Genomic DNA, 15360 nt, shown 5'->3' on the forward strand with positions numbered 1-15360 from the left:
ATTACACTCGCTTATATGCTCTTTGATAACGTCTGTATGGTCTGTTCTACCATTGGCTGGTCGACACATATCCCACAATCCACCGCATTACAACTTCCTTTTTCCTTTCGGCCATTTTCCTCCCTAGTAGGTATGCTAAGTTTTTCTCTTCAAACTTAAAAAGAATCTGCTTTAATCCTTAGTATTTCATCGGTGTTCGTGAATTTCACTTACAACCTGTAACAGAGTGTTTTGTCACCTTTAAGATAAGGTGATTATTGTCTGAGGATGTCCTCGATAAATTGCTAAACATCTGTATTAGTAGTGATAACCGGTCAAGTGGTGTTTGTGTGCGGCTGTTAGCATAGCTGTTAGGGGCCAACATGTAGCTCCACGTTGCAATAATTTCCCTTAAAATAAAAGTGAGCATACGTATTAAGTGCCGAAATAGCAAGGACTAGTTACCGTGGGGTGTAGTACTCGCTTAACATGAATTGTCCTTAAGACAGCCAGTAACCTCGTTAGCTTGCTAGCTTAGCATCTGACATGTAGCCTCGGGTTCTCACAGTGTGCCGGCATGACAGTCTGCTCATGTCCGTGTGCCATGCTGTATTGCAGGGAAGTAAGCAGCCATGGCCCCCAGCCGGAATGGGATGCTCCTGAACCCTCACTTTCACAAGGACTGGCAGAAAAGAGTGCGCACCTGGTTCAACCAGCCAGCCAGGAAGATCCGCAGGTGAGAACCGCGTTTTGTTGCAGGAGTATGACTGAACGAGATGGGCAAATAACCTAACTGCTATACTCTTACGCAAACCAGTACTACCATATTGATTCAGTATGTGATACATGTGTTTTAAAGTTCCTTTAATATTATTCACTACACAGACAGCGTCTTGTGAACAAGCAGCATGATTTATTGGACACAGTCACTATGTAAACTTGGGGTGGGGGATACCACAAAACTTGGTTTTGATTTGATACCAAGTAATACAGAGCCAGAACTCTTGATACTGACATTGTGTTTTTTATTTTTAAATGTGCATTTTTTTAATATGTCAGAGAAAACAGTGTGCCCTAAGTTATGAGGTGAAAAATCTGCTCAAGTAACGCTGGTGATGACCAATTATAGTTGAAAGTATAACATTGACTAACATCAAAGAATATATTTGTCTAAAATTAATTTCACTACGACACACATGGATATTCCATGTCTGAACCTCTCTGACAAGACACTGCCAGTGAACGCTGTGTTGGGGTCTGGGCGCTGAGGCATTACCCTCCTCCTAACCCTCTTTTCGTGTGCAGCTCCAAGTTCTCTTTCTCATGTTTTTTTCCTCATTCATTAAGTCATTATTATGAGTCAGTTTAAACTATTCAGGCTTGGACATCCTTTCCACATTGAACGTCTGCGGACAGCTATGGACGCGCGCATGATTCTAGTACAATTGAGGGCCTGTGTCAACCCCCAGCTGGGAGTTGAGCTTACTGTCCTAATGCTGACATTGAGTGATAGTGAAACTCAAAAGATGCTGCTGGATTTGGAGTAAATTTCTTGAGTGCAGACAAGAAAAAAAGCAAAGAGTGCATGTACTAGATGTGTTCACAACTGAATGTTGTTTGCACATAGTTTTACTCTTGAATTACAAGCAGGTATGACATAGAGGAGAGAAACTGATCCCTTGTATGGTGTTGTTCCTATTGACTCAAGGGTCGATCTTCAAAATGGAAATGCATCTGTATCAATATTTTGGTATCGATCTGCCCACTCCTAATGTAAACTGCTCTTTCATTTGGACCAAACCTACCTGTTAATGATGAAATGAAATTAAGTATCTGTGTATATATTTCTCATATGCCACAAATGGGGGAAAAACTATAATGGGCTACAAGAAATTAAATGCGATGATCACACGTTGCTAATATGAAATGTCAACCGGATCAGTATTTGTGTACACAGACGTATAGTGATACAAACCAACCTGAAGTTGAAACATTAACATAAAATAGATCCTGGTTTTTATTATTACAACACACAAATTCATTTTCTCTAATGTGAGGCTAATGGTGTGCTGCCTAGGAACACATCAGGTTCCTGTTTAACAGCAGTTCAGCAGCGCTGAACCTCAAAGGTCTTGAAGGTCTTTAGCCCCCAAATGTGGACAAGGCTGCAAAAATGATCAAAACAGTGAAGTAATATATATTGGTGATCCTGCTCTGATATGCTTTCATGTGTATTTTTTAAACAGAGGTGTTAAATGAAAGTATTAAGTCTGATTTATTCTTCCGCAAAAGGTTTCAGTCGTCTCCATGGTAACCAGAGACCCCTGATGCTACAAGTCTGTTTCTGTTGCATTTAGTGAAGCGCATTATGCACAGACAACTGTTTGAATATAATCATATTTATAGTTGGTCTCTGAATGCCAGATTCCCCTCACTTACTATGGTGGGCTGGCATATAAAATCAATGACTCAATATATAATAAAATAAACACTTTATCTACCTGTCGCACTAACGCGAAAAAACATTGCAAGCCAAAATATTATGGCGGTGTCCAAGACATAACATAAATCTACAGGTGCTTGGCATGATGCAAAGTGTCAAATAGGATAATTTCATCCATCAAACAACACTTGTCAAAAGTGTCTCACGCCCAACAATAAATCAGCCTTTAGGGCTCCTTATTTTTTCATTTATTTTTTGAAGGTGGGATGTCTTTTAACACAGACATGATTGTAGATGATCAAGTCCAGTATTAACATGCAGTCTTATTGCAGTACATGATTTGCAGCCTCTTTTTCCCCACCACAGGACTATCACAAAGGGAGCAATAATTGACATTAAACACAAAGTTATGTTTTCAATTTCCTGGCTAAAGTATGAGACGAGAATTTGTGAGTTAGTGAGAGAAACAAAACATAACATTACTGTACGCCAATTGTCAACTCTGATATACACAAGAATAAATAACTTCTTAATGCTCAGCACACTGTGCTACTTTGGACTGCTGCATGACTTGTTTGAATCCATTCATTACATCTAGTCATGAAACACTGACTTCATATTTTTTTTTCTTACCCAATTTCGTTTTTTGTCTTATTGTCATGTTTGAGGTGGTGAAATACAATCAAGAATACGCAAACCTGACTTGTATAGTTCCTGAGTTTTTCTAAGTTCCTGGGACCGAAAGGTTTTTTTTTGGTTACTGTAGTTGTGACTAATGTACCTTTCTTTAGGCGAAAGGCCCGCCAGGCTAAGGCCCGTCGCATTGCCCCCCGCCCTGTCGCTGGACCATTGAGGCCACAGGTCAGATGTCCCACTATCAGGTACCACACCAAGGTTCGTGCCGGACGTGGCTTCACTCTGGAGGAACTCAAGGTAATACTTTCTAGTTGTCTTTTAACAGCTGTTTTCACATATAGGAATCATTTATGTGCCACATCACTATTTAATTGTCTCCAATAATACTGTGCAGTGTTTGAAAACTGTCTCAAAGAATTGAATCAATCGACACCAAAGAGGGAAAAGCAGCAGAGCAACTGATAGTGTTCGATTGTTTAGTCAACGTATTTGTACGTCAGCATAACTGAGTCTCAAACCTACTGTTTATTGAGCTGACCTCCACCTCAGAAATGCTATTGACGACTGTGGATGCAAAACAGAAGAAGCTCAACCTTTCTGTGATGAATCATGCATCCTACCCAACCAAAAAAACTCAATAGATGCAGAAGAACACAAAGTGCTGCTCAAAGACTTGATGCTCTTGCCAAACTGTACCTCTTCTTTCCTCCCCTGTATGTGCCTGCTGTGGGAGGAGGGCTAAATGACGTGCATGACCTCAGAACATGTGCACCTGTTTGTTTTCCTTCACAAGAAGTAGCTCAAAGATGAGAAATAGTGACTGTTGTAGATTGTACACATCTACTTTGTACAGTAACATTATATACAGTACGCATTGCTTTTCTGTTGGGCGTCATCTTAATGAATACGATCCCTTTATTTCAATCACCAATTGCATTTAAGCTGCAGAGGAAAGCAAATGTCCACTGAAGTGATAACACCGTCACATCCCAGAGTGTGATCCTCCACATCAGCCAAAATGTCTTCGAGCAAACTAACACCAGTTTGCTGTAAAATGTCAGCGTTTTGAAATGGGCACATATTTCTGGCCACTAAAAAAAGACAGTGGGAGGGAGTGACAAGTGCTGTGCCCCAGTTTATTTGAAGAGTTGAATCATTAATAATGGGGTGTAATTGAGTGCATTTATTTGTCATCAATATTTATGAGAATCTGCAAAAGTTTGCCCTTGTAAACGCCGTATTATGTTAATAAAACAGATAATCAATACCCTGAATAAGTCAGGACTAGGCTCATGTTTTAAATATTAATGTGTATGTCAGTGCTCGTATTGAATTTGCAAGTGAAGCTCTGTCTCCTGTAAATAGAGAATAGCACCAAGTATGTGTATATCAGCATTGGCAGACATGTTCAGAAATGTAAGAACCATCAAATGTGATTTGCGTCGCAGCAGTCAGATGACGACACATCTCCGGAATCTCTGTATTTGCTTGATGAATACCTTGAACCCTTTATCTGATGACTGCTTTTCATTTCTCAAAATGAAAAAACAAATTGATTGTTACAACCTGGACATGGGTATCTTATCAAGTCCTGAACATTACGTCCAAATCATAACTTTCAGTGTGCTATGTTCCACTCTACAGGCAGCTGGTATCCACAAGAAGACAGCCCGCACCATCGGCATCTCAGTTGACCCACGCCGTCGCAACAGATCCACAGAATCTCTTCAGGCCAACGTGCAGCGTCTGAAGGAGTACCGCTCCAAGCTCATCCTGTTCCCCAGGAAGGCTTCTGCTCCTAAGAAGGGAGACAGCACTGTAAGTTTCTTTTTCACGTTGTCGCACTGAGCATGAAAGAAGATTAAAGGAGACTAAACATCCAATCTGTAAAGCATTCGACAGACAGTAGTAGAGGTTGCTGCTTGTTTGTTTTTCATTGTTTGGCTGGAGAAAAACAAGTGTTAAAACATTCATCAAAGGCATGTGGTCTGTAGGTGTGAGTCATCCCTCAAAATTGAATAAGAACAATTTGTGAGCCTTCTCTAGTGTTGGTTTACTACTGCTTTATCTTATGAAAATTAATTCAGAAGCTTTCACACAAGCTTTTATGAGTAATGTTTTAAAGAACCCTGTCAAAAAAATGAATTTGTTCCCCCTGAATTTTAAATAAGTGTCAAGATTTGTGTTTGAGAGAGCTCAAAGCTGTAACCTTCACGTGTCCCTTTTTTATATTTGAAGTTTTCTACATTCATTGTAGTGATTCATCTGTAATCTTTGCTGGACACAGTTAATAGAGCCAAACTTTGATCACTAACAGCAGCACACCTTCAGTGAAAGATCATAATTTGAATTCTTAATGCCATTTTACTGGTTAATTAGATTGTGTCAGGAGTTTTTATTTGATTGCGGAGGATTTATTTGCTCCGGTAAACGCGTCTGGTCCTTCTCCCATTCAGACAGATTTCTAGCGTATCTGGCGCGGGTTGGGCCAGTCGCAACAGTTTATCTAATATGGGGTGTGTGTCAGAATCAGACAGTGACTGTTAGGTTGTTGGGCATTAGCGCTTTACGCAAAATACATGACATTTTTTGGCTCATGCCTCTTTGCATCTGGGACTCTATGGTGAGCATAAACCTAGCTTTTGTGGTCACTGACATATTGAAGCTAAACAATGGTGTAAATATCGATGGTGCAACCAGTGTGGCACACAAGGGACCGTGATGGTGATTGGAGAAATAAGGTAGCGATGGTGGTTTGAGCTGAGGGTGGGCTGGTAGATTGGTGTTAATAATTTGGCTGCTGTCCGTGGTGTTGATCAAAGACTGGTTTGTAGGATTGGAGGGACGCTCTTTAGTCCAACATAGGGCTGTCTGTTCTGGCATGCACTGCTCAGCTGGGGTGTATTTTGGCCTTACTTTGCTAGGAGGAAAGCAGGCAGTAGCTCTGATCCCGAACTGACCCATATGGCCTGCTCGATCAGCAAACTTTCTGTTGCTGCCATTACACAAGCTACATCCAGCACTTCGGCTGGACACCAGCCTGCTGTGAAAACTGGGATTTGCATTAAATCTAACTATTGTTGCTCTGATTGGATGGAGGTCTATCCAGTTGTGTCCAGACATACTTTAAACTACAGCTGTTAACGAGAGGTTCCAGACTAACTTGCACATGAGATTTTGTCTGGCCGTGTCAGGCTGAGATTTGAAATCATCTAATGAAATTGGGGACACACTCATACTATTCAAATTCAATGAAATTTGAAAACTGACTCACCATGTGGTGATGGATTTGAGAGGTTATTTTGTGAGATTATCCATCTGATGAATAAAACATCAGACCACCTGTAATGATACAGAAACTTCAGCTGTGCAGTCAGAATAACAATGGAGGCTGAAGGCCAAACACTGCTCACGGCCGCAATTGTCAGTGCACGCTTACTTACAAAAATCAGATCCCTGTACACCCCATAATTAATTCAGTACTCATTAAGATTTGATATTACACCTGTCATCCATAAAGCCTGTGAGTGCATCACTCTGGTTGAAAATGAATAACCACCCAAAGCTTTTTTTTCCCTGACTGCCTTTGATTTGAATAATTTCACAACACCCAAATGTTGGTGTGAGGTAGATGTTTGTCTGCCTCGTGATGTTTTCTGTTGCCTTGAAGAATTAACTGTTGGTAATCTTTTCAGGAGGAGGAACTCAAGATGGCCACTCAGCTCTCTGGTCCAGTCATGCCCATCAAGACGGTAAGTTTTCATCCCTCAGAGATTATACTAGCACCCAACACTGATTACAGTGAGATCACTGAAAATGAATTTGAGTATTTTTGGGTGGAAAAAAGGATGGATTTTGTAATTTGCCATTCATACACCATCATTTTCTCAGTGACAAAGAAATATAAGGACAGTGAATATGTCAAGTGTCACAGCAGTCAGATGATGACAAAACTCCGGAATCTCTGTACTACTTTGATGAACATTTGAACCCTTTTTTCTGATGACTGCTTTTAAAAATCAAACTGGAAAAGCAAATTAGTTTTCCTAAAACACTGACACCCCAAATTTGGGCCTCTGTTTTGTATCAGTCAGTGGTAAATTGGCTGGATTCTGCTACTTGGCAGACACTGAATTATCAAGCAGTGTGCGAAAAACGTGTGCTTACTGATGTCCTGTTCTTGTCTCCCAGGTGCACAAGAAGGAGAAGGCTCGGGTTATCTCCGAGGATGAGAAGAACTTCAAGGCTTTCGCCAGCCTGCGTATGGCCCGCGCCAACGCTCGTCTTTTCGGCATCCGTGCCAAGAGAGCCAAAGAGGCTGCAGAGCAGGACGTGGAGAAGAAGAAGTGAAAATAGTCACTATGGAACTTTGCAAAATAAAGTGTTTAAAAAGATCATTGTGGGAATGTCATGATTATTATCTCCTTAGAGTTTGAAGGGTGAAGTCAGAGATTAAGGGACATGATAGAGTAGAGCCACTCAGCAGATCAGGGAAAAGACACAGTGTCTGTTTGCAGAGTAGGAGTCAGTTTTGCAGTTATCAACAGAGGTGAGATGTGACTTAAAGACAGTATCGAATGTGCTGGAATAACTTGGGTTCAGATTGCAGCGCTGGGCCCCGTTCTGTATACATGGATGAGAGTTATTTAGATTAGAATGTTGAAGTTGAGCCACAAGTCTGGATTTTTGTTTCTTGAAGCGATCTTAATTTATATAAGGAACTGTTGTTAGAGCAACAAGTCCTTAAGCCCAAACCTGGAAAAGGGCTGGCTTGACCGTTAGCTTGACTAGGACAAAGATGTTGGTTTTTTTGCCAAATCACAAACACAATAGTTTTTAAATACAAATAACTTACTTTTATGGATTTATAATTAAAGTGTACATGATTTTAGGAGAACATGCAGGTTATTGAAAAAATCAGTATGATCTAATGGTGTAATTATCACAACTACATTTTCACAATGAAGAGTTACCTATACTTATGTAAAAGTATAAACAGTCTACACAAGAGAACCGATCCAAATGTAGTAGAACTTAAAGCAAATACTCAAACAGCTGAAATAGTCTACTACTAGTAGGAGAATGGAGACTTAAATTGTCATTAAATGATGAACTTCAGCACTCACTTTGCTGGATAATGTGTTGTAGTGAGGCTTCATTTAATAGTAAGCTTATGGTTTTCACTAAGAGGTCTCTTTCATGTCTGTTGAGGAGATCTTCCACTCATTGTGCACCAACATCACTTCTAGTCTGACCATATCCACTTCTAATATCTAATGTTTAACAGCCTGGAAACATGGAGTACACTGTAGAAGAAAATGACATCTGTAATTGCAGGCTCACACCGGTGCATTTTGGGAAGTTTCACAACATGCATACCTACTGTAACTACTCACATGAGCAGTCAGCCAGTCTTATGAAGGCTAATCATGTTTTCAAGTCTATGCAATTTACCCTTGTTTCAAGATTAGAGTGTAGTCTTGGTCAAAATAATGTTATGCAGGATTAACAAATAAATTTCTTTCAAAGATTTAAATTAGCTGGATGGGAATAACCAGGATTATTTTAGCTGGATAAATTTGTCAGCTTGAATTAACTCTAAAATGGGGCCCTCATCACACCTATGGTCATACAAATAAACTTCAGACAGCATTTGGAATACAAAAGTTTATTTCAACCATAAAAAACTTTGGAGCCAGAGGACAAAAGCTAAAGATAACAACAAAACAAAAAACAGAATGCTAACAAAAGTAAGATCTAAGCTCTCTTGTATGAACAGGCCTTTGTCACAGCAGACTGTCTGACTTGTCATATTACCAAAAGCACAGGTGTTAGCAGTGACAAAGATGGCTCCTCTCTATTCAGATATTCCAGCAAGACATGACTGTGTGACAGCCTGCACAATACGAGGACCCTGAAACTGAAGCAGCTGAATGAAATCCAGCCATTATTGATTTCATTAGTGACACCTGGGCTTTTCTGGAAGGATAAAGGAACATATACCACACAATCAAATCTTACTTTGCAGACATCTAACCAACTTTTCAAAGATTTGAGTACCGTACAGCTGTGGAGTGAAGTCAGAGCAGTTGTTACTAACAAAGATGACAAGACATGAATTTTTCCACTCACTTTATTTAGAGATTTATCTGATGAAAAAGTGGCATCAGCCCGAAGTGTGTAAGCAAATGTGAAATTAGGATTCAGGGTCCATATTAGGCTCATATTTGCAGCAGTAGGTGGCACTAGAGGTACAAAATATAGTGATTAATGGAGACATAAAAGCATTTAAGAGAGAGGTTTGTTGACTGTCAGTGCAGAATATTAAAGACATTTTCAATATCTTGATTTTTTTTGAAAGCAGGTCATTAACCTGATGTGACAGTGTACATTTTAACAATGTATTACCTGATTAATTTTGTCAGTAACTCAGCAGTTAATAGAAGAAAGCATGCGACAGAAACTGACACATTTTAATTCAAACAGAAATAAAATAGTCCTGACCAAACATGACCGACTGTTATAATCTATAAAGGACCTGTACATTATCTACAGCATGTTTAAGCACATAAGTGGAGGTCATCGACAGCCATCTCTGCAGAGGAAGGTCAGAAGAGGTGAGAAGCGAGAAAAAAATCTCATCCCAGTGGGACAATTTAACACTCAGCCTCTGCACAGGGGGGCAAAGTTGAATTTTAATTTTCACACGGAAGGTTATGTGCTGGCAGACGTGAACCAAAAACGGCCTGTTAATATTAAAACATTGCCATGACGACACAGATTCTGGATACGTCTAAATTGTGTCCTCATGCTGGGTGTGCTGTTGTGTTCCCATCAGCTGAAATGAATAAATAAAAAGTGAATCAACCAAACAACACAGGTGCAGAGAAACTTCCACGATCAAGTGAGATTGCCTATTTGAAATGCATTAGTCAGCGCCATTAGAAAATGCCCACTTCCAAAAATGAGTTCAAGTCGAGCACATCAGTGTACACAGAATGAAAAAATCAGGATGGGGTGAGACTGGATGCCCTTGTCTGCGTCTCCTTTAGTGTCTGTCTGTGTTCCAGCTGTCTGAACGCAAATAAATAATTCAGTTAATGAAGGTGAGTGGACAGTCAAGACGTTTTGGTCCAGGGGTGATTGATATGGCTGAAATGGAAACTCAGATGGATGATCCTATTTATTCTGAAGATAGACCACTGCAAAGTAATCTCTTTACTAAAACACATATGTAACAGGACACCATGGATTTTAAAAACCACTTACTATTACCACCGTTCCTAAATGCAGTGCCGTACCTAGCACATTCAGCACCCTGGGCAGCCCCCCCATACACACAAAAAAACAGTATATATATTTACTGTACGAGAACAGGAACAAAAGCAAATGGAATTCAATTGCTTTTCATTGTCTCTTATTGTAATTCTATCCACATACACTCCACCACACCCATCAGGGGGTCCACGACCCCTACAGGGTCCTCAGTTACTAAGTTTAAGGGCATTTTTTGTTTTAAGAAGTTAAAATAAATCTAAAAATACACATTAATGTGAATCTAACATATGATTAGCGAAGGTAAGTCAGCATATTCATAAAAAAACATTTGAATTATAGTACACAACACTGATAATAGGCTGTTACCCATGAATCCTTTTGCAAGCTAGCTCACATGATTATACAAGGTTAAGTAAGTGTTTTTATCTTTGCATCTCCTGTCTGCACTATTGCTATTTTTAATGGTGATTTCTATTTTTAAAATTGTAAATAATTTAGTAATTGATTCTACTATTTAAACCTTTTTTCCCTTTACTCTTTTAATGTAAATCTGTATCATTTACTATATTTTATTGCTCTAAATCACTGTGCAGCATTTAAACATAACAGCGGGATGAACTAGTAAGATAACATTTACATACAATTGAATCATACTGGCCAATTAGACATTCTTTTAAGCCAAAATGGGCTGTTTCTATTTGAGCAAGAGACTCTGACACACCATCCACCTGAGAAGCAACCGCTGTAAGTGCAGAGGGTGAGGCTAATGCACCTAGTCATGCTACAACTGCTGCTGTGAGCAGGTACAGGCAAGCACAAATAAAAGAAGACCAAAAAATATTCTGAGAATTATCACAAGTGCAACCCAGGTTTTAAACAGTATATGTCGAGGGGGTCCCTTCTCCATCTTTCTTTAAGCTAAGGGTTCTTTGGCTTGAGGACTAGAGGTGGTACCACTGCTACAGACCGACTGTTAGCATTAGATTTTTTTGGATCATTTTTACCTTTGGATAGTTTTACAAATAAAAAAAAATCCCTCCTGTGTGGCGCCCTATGTGAAAGCCCATGGGAAGATCCACACCTGCAATTTATTAAATTAATGGCAGCTCCCACCTTTCATTATTCGACAGTGATGAGATGTTATTTGTCCTATGATAAACTACACATAACAGCGATACCAGACGATTCGCAAGTCATTATACCTTGTGACATAAGATGTTGTGACTGTTGTGATTCCTCAGCTTTGATAAGCAGTAACAGGATGAGAGGAGGATTATGTTAAGTCAGTGTATGTGATAAAAGACTGACCCAGAGCTGAAGCATTTAGTCAGTTACTCATTTACTCATAGAAAATAATGGGCAGCAAGCTTGCTAATTGATCATTTAAGTATTTCATCCAACACCAAACACTCTCTGCTTATTGTGTCTTAGATATCTGCAACATTGACTACTAATTATATTCCAGTATCCGACTGAAATCAATGAGGTCGCATGTGTCCTGCAGTATCAGCTCCCCTCCTATGATATATTGTGTGTATCATGTTTACTCTGTGAAAAGATAGCTAAGATCTTTGTGACCACAGTATTTCTAGGTCAGTAAGGCAAATATAATGATGACAGAGGAGACTCGCTGAGATAACATTTCTCTTCAATGTGCTATTACTTGAAGTGGAGCCTGATGAAACACAAGCTCTGTGATTGATTATCATTAACGGGGATCCTGCAGCTACTATCATCAATAACAGAGACTTTAGAATCAATAGCACCTTTGAAAATGTCCAAAAAAGCCTACCTATGTACAAAAATACCTCTACTCGAGGGAGCTGCTGGTGGAAAACCGTGGATGATGTTACACCAACACACCGGAGCTAGTTTGACAGAAAATGTGAGCGCATCAGGCCATGTTAGGGGATCTTCCTATTTGGGTTATTGTACACGTAATGTGGTCAGTGACTGGGGAGAAGCAGCGGGGGAATCTGAGTAGATAATCCATGTGTAAACGCAGGGAACGTCCTGTGAGGTGCTGAACTGACACAGCAGCAGCAGCAGCAGCAGCAGCAGATGGCCGTTGTTTAGAGCTGTGGCGTAACAGGGCTCAGGTGTGTGCCCCAAAGCAGACGCTTCCTTCTGACTCTGAATACCCATGGAAGAAGAGGCAGTGGGGTTGAAAAAAAGTGCAGGAGTAAACATGACTTTAGGTGATGGCCGTGTCAGAAAGCAGCCATTTTCCATGTTAAACACAGAGTGTGCAGATCCAGGCGTTCTGCAAAGCGCTAATGAAAAGAAAATGTTCTGTCTGTCTGAAGGACGCTTCAGAATCATGAAATTTCAAATCCTTGAGGAATTAAACGCCACGACAGCTGAAGCCTACACATTTCTATTATCCTAAAGTGCACTGTAACCTCACAAGGTGCTTTTAAACACTCAAACAAAAGCTTTTATTTTATGTTCCGCATTATATTTTGATGAACCCAAATTCCCACCAGTAATTTTGTCCATTTCTTTAGCTGCTTTGTCTTTCGTGGCCTTCGCCTCTGTGTGCACAGAAACTCGAGGGCTGCTGTTTGTCAGTTCAATCTAAAAAATCTATAAACGTTATGCAATGTCTGGAAATACATTCATGAAAATAATACATTTGTGGGTGGACTGTGAAAAGGTTCCAGCATAAACGTGTAGAAACAATACATTACGTAACATACATCGCTGTCAAAAAAATAAATAAAAAAAATCTACACTATGAATCAGCTCTGATCATTTTAATGTGATTGACATCAGACTCCAGTGTGTGTATGTGCATGTACAGTACAAATGTGGGTGTATGTGTGTGTGTGCATGTGTGTGTTTAATAAAGTGGAGAGAGCAGAGAGTCACAGGTCCTCAGCTGTCTGGAGCTCCCACGTGGAGATTTGGTTGACGATTTGTCCTTTAAGTTGCTGTTGTTTTGCTGTGAAATGTCTCGCAAGCGTCCCTGGCATTTCTATTATTGAGGTGTGACAACACCTGTCTGGAGGACGGCTGATTTAGACATGGATTGCCTTCTTTTCTGGGTGCAAATTGACAAACAATAGAGCCTAGTGAGAGGATAGTCTCGCCACCAGACAATCAGAGATCTCCGCCTTCTGATTTAGTTAAGCAAAGCGTCTAAAGACTGACTTGTGAGTCTAAGTGAGAGGATAATCATCTAAACATCTGATTTCACCTGTTACGTTCAAATGATGACGGAGCCTGTTCATCTCATTATAGACTGTGAGCTTGTTTTTGAAGGATTGTCCATTAAATGACAAGGAATTGTTCTTGATTTGAGCAGATAGTATTCACTGATATGACAGCCAGTGGTGCACCTAGATATTTTTCATAGGGGTGGCCAAATGGGGCCACTGAAAATCTTGGGGTGAGTTAAGGAATCACATACTGATATAACTAACTGTTAACTAACTAACTACCTGATGTGCACAGACTAATTCTGGTACAGTTACCACTTTGATTTCCACAATAATCCTGTTTTAATATATTATGTTTCTATACATGTCAGGCAATTCATTGTTCTTCAAATTAAAAATCATCTACTGGGAACACGCCTTCTCAAGCTTAGGTGAGACCCATAGAAACCATTTTCATTCAAATGTCATGAGGTGAGAGTTCAAGGAATCCCTTGCCAAAAATTTGAAGCGTTATCCAGCCCCCTTCCTGACAAGCCATGCCAACATGGTTGGTATCAACAGATGCTTTAGGTCAGTGGTTCCCAACTGGTGGGTCACGATCCAAAAGTGGGTCTCAGACCCATTCTGAATGGACCGCAAGTGACTCCCGAACATGTCAAGTTTGTAACAAAGCACATTGATTTAAAGTACAGTAAGTTTCCAGCACAGTTTTATTAATTTTGAAGTTTTCTGCTGTGAAGTGAGTGACTACCAGATGGCTACTTGACCAAATGCATGGCCAAATGCAAGTATGACACTAAATGTATTAAACTGTGGGACCTCGAACTAATGAGTAAGGAGAAATCTGGACCCCGAGGCTGGATCAGTTGGGAACCACTGTTTTAGGGTGTGTCGTTTCAGAGGATACCACTATCTTCACGTTTTTTTGGTTACATAGGAAAACTCCAGCAAGAAAGAAAGAAAAAGTTAGGGGATGACATGTAGCAAAGAGCCAGGTTTGGAATCAAGCCTGTGGCTGCTGGAGTAAGGGCATGGCCTTTGTACATGGGGCGTCTGCTCTGCCAGGTGAGCTAGTGGGTGCTCCTTTTTACGTAAGCTTAAAAAATTAGTCCACCACAGCCTCTTAAACACAGTGATGTCAGCCTCAACCTATTTCTGACCATTGTTTTCTTTTAATGTTTCTATGTATTTAATCATTTACTATTATAGCTATGATATAGCTGTGTAGATGTTTATGACATGTTTAGCTTGTTGTCTTGTTTTATCTGATTTTCAAGCCCAAATGAAGCAACACCCGTAATCTCATTATATTTAATATGTGCCATGGCCCCCCCTCTCCCTCCCTTGGGGGCGCCACTGTTGCCAGAATACTATAGAGTCAAATGCTTGCTTACTGTTTGCAGAATTATGTGCAATATGTAAGCATGATTTAATGCCTAATGCTAACATATAGGCATGCTCAGTGTGCCACATTAATTACAGCAGACTGAAGCTGGAGGAAAATCTGATTGATATATCAACATATTAAAACCTCTCTATGGAGGCTGCAGAGGATTATTGCTGCACAGAGATTAATTTAAACTCAAGGGAAGTGTTTAAGACATTGCATGTGTTTCACTGATTTTTTCATAGATGCCAAGTTCTTCATTCTTTCAGCCTGGATGCACATATTTACCGTGTTCATGTCAGGCTGCCATCCTTTGTGGGAGCTGCCAGATACTCATCATGATGAATAAACGCCACTGTGAAGCATCTCCATGGTCTCGCGTCCTGTTGCTCGGTTTTTAAAATTGAACTCCCAATAATCGAGTCCCAGTGAAAGCCCCATCCTTACATCAGCAGCTGGGCTCCTCTCCACTCCCC

General features: G+C 40.1%; 1 protein-coding gene and 2 non-coding genes across 3 annotated transcripts; all 3 read left to right on the top strand.

The window, feature by feature from the left end:
• On the top strand, positions 1 to 7452 carry rpl13 (ribosomal protein L13). Its single transcript, XM_033631507.2, has 6 exons — positions 1 to 130; positions 598 to 715; positions 3214 to 3355; positions 4703 to 4876; positions 6754 to 6810; positions 7250 to 7452. Exons 2-6 carry the CDS (start codon positions 612 to 614, stop codon positions 7406 to 7408), a joined length of 636 nt encoding a protein of 211 aa, XP_033487398.1. The 5' UTR covers positions 1 to 130; positions 598 to 611; the 3' UTR covers positions 7409 to 7452.
• On the top strand, positions 4515 to 4594 carry LOC117260909 (small nucleolar RNA MBII-202). Its single transcript, XR_004501983.1, has one exon. It is a non-coding gene; the product is annotated as a small nucleolar RNA MBII-202 (small nucleolar RNA).
• Positions 7001 to 7079, top strand: LOC117260904 (small nucleolar RNA MBII-202). The gene has a single exon (XR_004501982.1). It is a non-coding gene; the product is annotated as a small nucleolar RNA MBII-202 (small nucleolar RNA).
• Positions 7453 to 15360: the final 7908 nt, after the last annotated feature.

Source organism: Epinephelus lanceolatus, chromosome 2 (genome assembly GCF_041903045.1).
Source record: "Epinephelus lanceolatus isolate andai-2023 chromosome 2, ASM4190304v1, whole genome shotgun sequence".
NCBI lineage: Eukaryota > Metazoa > Chordata > Actinopteri > Perciformes > Serranidae > Epinephelus > Epinephelus lanceolatus.

Excerpts from the sequence above, each read along its gene's own strand:
- rpl13 (XM_033631507.2), top strand. The coding sequence starts at position 612 with ATGGCCCCCAGCCGGAATGGGATGCTCCTGAACCCTCACTTTCACAAG. Across the intron at positions 716-3,213 it reads CCAGCCAGGAAGATCCGCAG|GCGAAAGGCCCGCCAGGCTA; the intron begins GTGAGAACCGCG and ends ACCTTTCTTTAG. Across the intron at positions 3,356-4,702 it reads TCACTCTGGAGGAACTCAAG|GCAGCTGGTATCCACAAGAA; the intron begins GTAATACTTTCT and ends TCCACTCTACAG.